Source organism: Cherax quadricarinatus, chromosome 29 (genome assembly GCF_038502225.1).
Source record: "Cherax quadricarinatus isolate ZL_2023a chromosome 29, ASM3850222v1, whole genome shotgun sequence".
Classification (NCBI taxonomy): domain Eukaryota; kingdom Metazoa; phylum Arthropoda; class Malacostraca; order Decapoda; family Parastacidae; genus Cherax; species Cherax quadricarinatus.
In genome coordinates this window covers 37,737,336-37,744,729 of record NC_091320.1, presented here as the reverse complement: position 1 = coordinate 37,744,729, position 7,394 = coordinate 37,737,336, and the positions used below count along the sequence as shown (strand labels likewise).

At 39.1% G+C, this 7,394-nt stretch overlaps 1 protein-coding gene across 1 annotated transcript; it reads right to left on the bottom strand.

The window, feature by feature from the left end:
- Positions 1-1,943: 1,943 nt before the first annotated feature.
- Positions 1,944-7,242, bottom strand: LOC128690606 (crustacyanin-C1 subunit-like). Its single transcript, XM_053779335.2, has 4 exons — positions 7,085-7,242; positions 3,149-3,233; positions 2,916-3,038; positions 1,944-2,380 (listed from the first exon to the last, which is right to left on the bottom strand). The coding sequence occupies exons 1-4, from the start codon at positions 7,220-7,222 to the stop codon at positions 2,133-2,135; spliced, it is 594 nt and encodes a 197-aa protein (XP_053635310.2). The 5' UTR covers positions 7,223-7,242; the 3' UTR covers positions 1,944-2,132.
- Positions 7,243-7,394: the final 152 nt, after the last annotated feature.

Sequence of the window (7,394 nt, the reverse complement as noted above, 5' to 3'; positions counted from 1 at the left end):
TCCTGTTGTACCTTTAGTGACTGATGTCATCAGTGATGGGTGTCCTGTTGTACCTTTAGTGACTGATGTCATCAGTGATGGGTGTCCTGTTGTACCTTTAGTGACTGATGTCATCAGTGATGGGTGTCCTGTTGTACCTTTAGTGACTGATGTCATCAGTGATGGGTGTCCTGTTGTACCTTTAGTGACTGATGTCATCAGTGATGGGTGTCCTGTTGTACCTTTAGTGACTGATGTCATCAGTGATGGGTGTCCTGTTGTACCTTTAGTGACTGATGTCATCAGTGATGGGTGTCCTGTTGTACCTTTAGTGACTGATGTCATCAGTGATGGGTGTCCTGTTGTACCTTTAGTGACTGATGTCATCAGTGATGGGTGTCCTGTTGTACCTTTAGTGACTGATGTCATCAGTGATGGGTGTCCTGTTGTACCTTTAGTGACTGATGTCATCAGTGATGGGTGTCCTGTTGTACCTTTAGTGACTGATGTCATCAGTGATGGGTGTCCTGTTGTACCTTTAGTGACTGATGTCATCAGTGATGGGTGTCCTGTTGTACCTTTAGTGACTGATGTCATCAGTGATGGGTGTCCTGTTGTACCTTTAGTGACTGATGTCATCAGTGATGGGTGTCCTGTTGTACCTTTAGTGACTGATGTCATCAGTGATGGGTGTCCTGTTGTACCTTTAGTGACTGATGTCATCAGTGATGGGTGTCCTGTTGTACCTTTAGTGACTGATGTCATCAGTGATGGGTGTCCTGTTGTACCTTTAGTGACTGATGTCATCAGTGATGGGTGTCCTGTTGTACCTTTAGTGACTGATGTCATCAGTGATGGGTGTCCTGTTGTACCTTTAGTGACTGATGTCATCAGTGATGGGTGTCCTGTTGTACCTTTAGTGACTGATGTCATCAGTGATGGGTGTCCTGTTGTTGTACCTTTAGTGACTGATGTCATCAGTGATGGGTGTCCTGTTGTACCTTTAGTGACTGATGTCATCAGTGATGGGTGTCCTGTTGTTGTACCTTTAGTGACTGATGTCATCAGTGATGGGTGTCCTGTTGTACCTTTAGTGACTGATGTCATCAGTGATGGGTGTCCTGTTGTTGTACCTTTAGTGACTGATGTCATCAGTGATGGGTGTCCTGTTGTACCTTTAGTGACATGTCATCAAGGATGGATGTCCTGTAGTTGCACCTTTTGCCTTTGTTGCTTCAATAGCAACAAAGCTTATCGAGCTGCAGGAAGATGTGGGTTTGAAGCTAGGACATAAAAGCTCACATCTAACTGAATTTTGGAAATAAATTCCAGAAGCAACGTATCCCAGTCTTCAGAAAACTGGCTTCCAACTACTCTCAATTTTTGGGACAACTTACTGCTGTGAATCTCTCTTCTCAGGAATGACATTTATGAGCCACCAAACTGAGCTTCTTAGAACAGCTTCGACATCCTACCAGCCAGATTTTAAACTATTAACTGCAAAAATTAAGACTTAATCAAAGTCTTCAACGAGCAGAGATTAAACGTATTCTGTCTTCTGTATTTTTATTACTTATAAATCCAATTTTAAAATATTTTCTGTGGCTCTTGAACATTCAAAAATGTATGAAAAGTATCACATGTGGCTCATCTTATCGAAGAACTTACTCATCCGTGTAATATAAACTAGAAACATTTTATAAGAACTTGCCCACCCGTGTAATATAAACAGTTATAACTTTAAGACTGCAATAGATGTTCTGTATAACCAAGGATTTTAAGCAACATGCCATTTATATCACAATTTCTGTGCTAATTGCAAACCATTCTTTATATGAATTTTTTTTATATCAGTGGTAAAGTATTCGCAGAAAATATCTCCTCATATTCAGAAACTTATGTGATATATAAAGAATTAATATGAATATTAAATTTTCGAAGGATTCAGTGGAAGCAAAATTCAGTATTTATATGTATATATATTGTATGTACAACATATACAAATGCGCTATCGAACACAAAAATAATAGTAACTTTATGCACATTAAAGAAAAGTCCTTCCAAACATTTTTCACATATATATGATCATGATTTCTTGGCCTCTAAGACATCAAAATTAGACATAAAGGTCAAATTTCGCTGGATAAAATCATTCAAAGAGTTTTCTGGTCATCATAATTACAGGAGGATCCTTGAACGGTCTTGGTGAAGCGGGAAGTGTCAACATTGATGCTCCTGAAGGCAGCTTCACACCGCTTCACGAACTTGTCTGCCAGACTTGGGGAGCGAGTGAAGATGAAAGCAAAGTCTGAGTGGTAATCAAAGTTGTAGCTGATGCAGGAATATACACAGGCGAAGTTAGTGTAGTCAGTGTCCAGGATAACGTAGGGAGCTGCGAACGCTGCAAGAAAATTGTTGAATTAATAACATCATAAATACTTATATCTTGTAAGATAAATTTTACACACACACATTTAATAAATAAATAAATAAATAAATAAATATATATATATATATATATATATATATATATATATATATATATATATATATATATATATATATATATATATATATATATATATATATAGCAATGAAATCACGAAACAAGTGATTTTAAATTATTTACGAACCTTGTGCCGAATCCAGAGACAGCACAATGTACCACTAGGCCAGCGATCCTACAAGAACCAAGCACACAACACGGAGCTCTGTGTTTTGCGATACCACTGCCACGAGTGTCCTCGAACCAAGGCAAAACACATAGCTCCGTGCTGTGTGCGTGGTTCTTGTAGAATCGCTGGCCTAGTAGTATATATATATATATATATCTACACGGACATTACATAGCATTATACACTGTATATCACATATCACGAGGCATTTTAAAACAATTTTTTGTCATGGTAAAGTTACAAGAATCTGCGACAACTTACAGTTCTCAAAGTCAATGGAGAGGTGAGGTTCACCCAGGGGGTTAGCGTAGACCTGACCGCTGCGCTTCAACAAACTGCCGTCAGCAGTGACACCAGTCGACACAACATCAAACTGTTTTCCATCTGTCAAAATAAATTATCGTTATCGTTACTCGAAAATAACTTCCTACAGATTCATGTTGAGGCAAATTTGTGCCTAAACACCGTTTAAGATTCCTGGTCAGAAAACTTACCGAAGGTATATTCGTTGCGGACACATTTGTTGATCAGTTGATATGGGTTGTTAGTAAGTGCAAACTCGTACCATACACCAGCATACTGCAATGCAAGAAAAATTAACATTATTAATGCACATTATTTCTTCTATATAAAATAAGCGCACAGAGAACCTATGTTCTCTGTGCCTTAAAAAAAAAACCTTTAAAGTGTTGTAAAGTAAAAGGACACAAGTGCAACTAATGTGACATTTTATTGTGGCAACGTTTCGCTCTCCAGGAGCTTTATCAAGCCATTACAAACAATACATGGACACAGAGGGTATATAAAGGCTCAGAGTGAGGTGCAATACTAGAGGTACCATTTCGATGTTCACTAGTGGTGGTGGTAGTAGTAGTAGTAGTAGTAGTAGTAGCAGTAGTGACAAAAGTAATACAATATGGTAGACCAATTAATTCGTACATGAGTAAAAGGATATAAAAGCTATTACTTGGGTAACATAAAAATAGTTTGGACAAATATAGAGTGGTAAGAGGCAGCTTGTTTCAGTGTTCACTCTCTGTAATGTGCTTTGTGTAGTATAACAGGAGAGACTATATGATGGCAGGGTTTACTGCCATCACATAGTCTCTCCTAGACCTCTTCTATGGCAGAAATGACATGTATGCCAGGGATGGGGTTCACTTATCTAGGTGTGGGGTGGGAGCACTGGCCAACGCAGTGGAGGGAGCTGTTAGGTCTTTAAACTAGGAATAGTTAGTGGTATGGGTTTTTGCGGGAAAACTGTGAAGTCTCGGGGAAGTGGTGTGAGTACTAGGAGAACTAGTAATAGGCAAAATGAGGTGGATATTGGAGGGCCAGTGGCACTAATTGACAAGGACAGTAATAGGTTTAGTGGAATAACAGAAAGGAGCAGGAAGGGTAAAGAGAGAGGAGGGTCTTTAAGTATTTATTACACAAGTAGTCGCAGTGCTAGGAGTAAGATGGACGAGTTGAGACTAGTTGCTAGTGCAGGTAACATAGATGTATTTGCCATTACTGAGACGTGGTTTAATTCAAAAAGTCGGGACATGCCTGCAGAATGTCACATTCAGGGTTTTAAATTGTTCCAAGTAGATAGAAGTATCGGGAGGGGGGGTGGGGTGGCACTGTGTGTCCGAGATCGCTTGAACTGTTGCATAAAAGCGGGTATTAAGTCTGAAGTAACACATACAGAGTCTGTTTGGATAGAATTTTCAGAGGGGCATGAAAAGTTAATTTTTGGTGTGATATACCGTCCCCCAAATTTAGATAGGGACCAGGGGAGACTACTATGGGAGGAAATTGTTAGGGCCACAAGGCACGATAATGTAGTAATTCTAGGAGACTTTAACTTTAGTCATATTGATTGGAATTTCTTGACTGGGAATTTAGAATCATACGATTTCTTAGAAGTAGTTCAGGATTGTTTTTTGAAGCAGTTTGTGACAGAACCTACAAGGGGAAATAACCTGCTTGACTTAGTTCTGGCAAACAATGAATCCCTTGTTAATAATTTATCTCTTCAAACAGGTGTAGTGTCTGATATGTGGAAGATGGCTAATGTAATTCCTATTTTCAAAACAGGGGACAAGTCGTTACCGTCAAATTACCGCCCAATAAGCCTGACCTCAATTGTAGGCAAATTACTAGAGTCAATTATAGCTGAGATTATAAGAAGCCATCTCGATAAGCATAGCTTGATTAATGATACTCAGCATGGATTCACAAGAGGCCGGTCTTGTCTAACTAATTTATTAACTTTCTTCAGTAAAGCTTTTGAGGCTGTTGACCACGATAAAGAATTTGATATTGTTTACTTAGATTTTAGTAAGGCATTTGATAGAGTTCCGCACCAAAGACTGTTGAAGAAAGTAGCAGCTCATGGCATTGGGGGAAGGGTGCTCTCGTGGATCGAGTCATGGCTCACAGACAGGAAGCAGAGAGTGTCCATAAATGGGGTTAAATCCGAGTGGGGATCTGTAACAAGTGGCGTTCCACAGGGATCAGTCTTGGGCCCGTTGTTGTTTATAATATATATCAATGATCTTGATGAAGGAATTGCTAGTGATATGAGCAAATTCGCCGACGACACGAAGATAGGTAGGATAATTGATTCAAACGTAGATGTTAGGGAACTTCAGGAGGATTTAGACAAACTCTACTCTTGGTCAGAAAAGTGGCAGATGCAGTTCAATGTAGATAAATGCAAGGTTCTGAAGCTCGGGAGTGTCCATAACCCTAGCACTTATAAGTTAAATAATGTAGAACTTAGCCATACAGATTGCGAAAAGGACTTGGGGGTTATGGTAAGCAGCAACCTTAAACCAAGACAGCAATGCCTAAGCGTACGTAATAAGGCAAATAGATTACTGGGATTTATATCAAGAAGTGTAAGCAACAGAAGTCCAGAGGTCATACTGCAGCTTTATACATCATTAGTAAGGCCTCACCTAGATTATGCAGCTCAATTCTGGTCTCCATATTACAGAATGGACATAAATTCGTTAAAAAACATTCAGCGTAGGATGACTAAATTAATACATAGCATTAGAAATCTTCCTTATGAAGAAAGATTGAAGACTCTTAAGTTACATTCACTTGTTAGACGAAGAATGAGGGGAGACCTGATCGAAGTGTATAAGTGGAAGATAGGTATTAATAAAGGGGATATTAACAAGGTCTTAAGGATATCTCTCCAAGAGAGAACCCGCAGTAATGGATTTAAATTAGATAAGTTTAGATTTAGAAAGGACATAGGAAAGTATTGGTTTGGAAATAGGGTAGTTGATGAGTGGAACAGTCTACCTAGTTGGGTTATTGAGGCTAGGACATTGGGTAGTTTCAAATTTAGGTTGGATAAGTACATGAGTGGGAGGGGTTGGATTTGAGAGGGACTTGCACATCGGAACTTGTTTCTTGGGTGGCATTGAAAATTGGGTTGGGCAAATGTTTTGTTAGTGGGATGAATTGTAAAGGACCTGCCTAGTATGGGCCAACAGGCCTGCTGCAGTGTTCCTCATTTCTTATGTTCTTATGTTCTTATGTAATGGATTGATAAAGCTCCTGGAGAGCGAAACGTTGCCACAAGAAAATGTCACATTAGTTGCACTTGTGTCCTTTTACTTTACATATTGTCGGTAATTCTACCAACTTTATTACACTTTAAAGTGTTCTTGATAAAAGAAAAATATCTTGCAAATAATATGAATTATAGAAGCTCCCTAGATACAATATGAACACTAGATACCTCAACAACGACAAAATGTAAAATATAGAAACGTCTGAAACATTTAGGACATTGTTTTAGGAAAAATTTCACTGAAAGGGGTTGGAATGAAAAGGCTCTCGTAGGCTTATTAAATTATGTTCAAAGTTTTGTGTACGTTTCGTATTTTGCTGATCACGAATTTTCGTCTTATGTTTTGTCTTTATGCAAATTTTTCACATATTGTTGTTGGTGTTCTGAACGCTGTCCATGGCTTCGACTCGCATGATTCCATCATATATTTTGATGAATGCAAATACTTAGTAAATCTGATGCATTATTTGAAATCTGCTTAGCTTTCATCTCTGTCAATAATGTTAGGTAAGACACATATGCAACAGTTAGGTATCTTTATTATGAAACGTTTCGCCTACACAGTAGGCTTCTTCAGTCGAGTACAGAAAAGTTGATAGAAGCAGAAGATACTGTACTCGACTTAAGAAGCCTACTGTGTAGGCGAAACGTTTCATAATAAAGATACCTAACTGTTGCATATGTGTCTTACCTAACAACCTGTCGGTATTTTATACCATTTTAATGTTCAATCTGTCAATAATATTTTCTTTAGCTTGCGCAAGTAGATGGAAACATCTTGCAAATGGGCGGTTATTTCATGCCCCCAAGATTCCTGACAATACCACAGGGAAAGGTTAATTACAGAACTTACATTAGCGTGGTTTGGGACTTGCTCGGACCACAGCTTATTCTCGTCAATAGCAGGACACTGGCCTGGGACCACAAAGTCTGGGATCTTGTCAGCAGCGACGGCGGCCACAAGGACCAGCAGGATGGACAGCGACTGCATGTTATCAGGTTGGGGTAGGATCTGGCTGGATCCCTCTCACCTCTCATTTATATACCCGCTCTATCAGGGGTCATTCCAGCTCCTCGGTTATTGGCAGAAGAGAATTGTTGGAACCCTCCTAGTACCAGTTTGTATTACCTACTTTCGCTTATACCAAACCATATTTTTTTCT

Coding starts and splice junctions, on each gene's coding strand:
- LOC128690606 (XM_053779335.2), bottom strand. CDS start 7,222: ATGCAGTCGCTGTCCATCCTGCTGGTCCTTGTGGCCGCCGTCGCTGCT. Junction 3,234..7,084: donor AAGTCCCAAACCACGCTAAT/GTAAGTTCTGTA, acceptor CTTGCATTGCAG/TATGCTGGTGTATGGTACGA. Junction 2,381..2,915: donor CTCCATTGACTTTGAGAACT/GTAAGTTGTCGC, acceptor ATTTTCTTGCAG/CGTTCGCAGCTCCCTACGTT.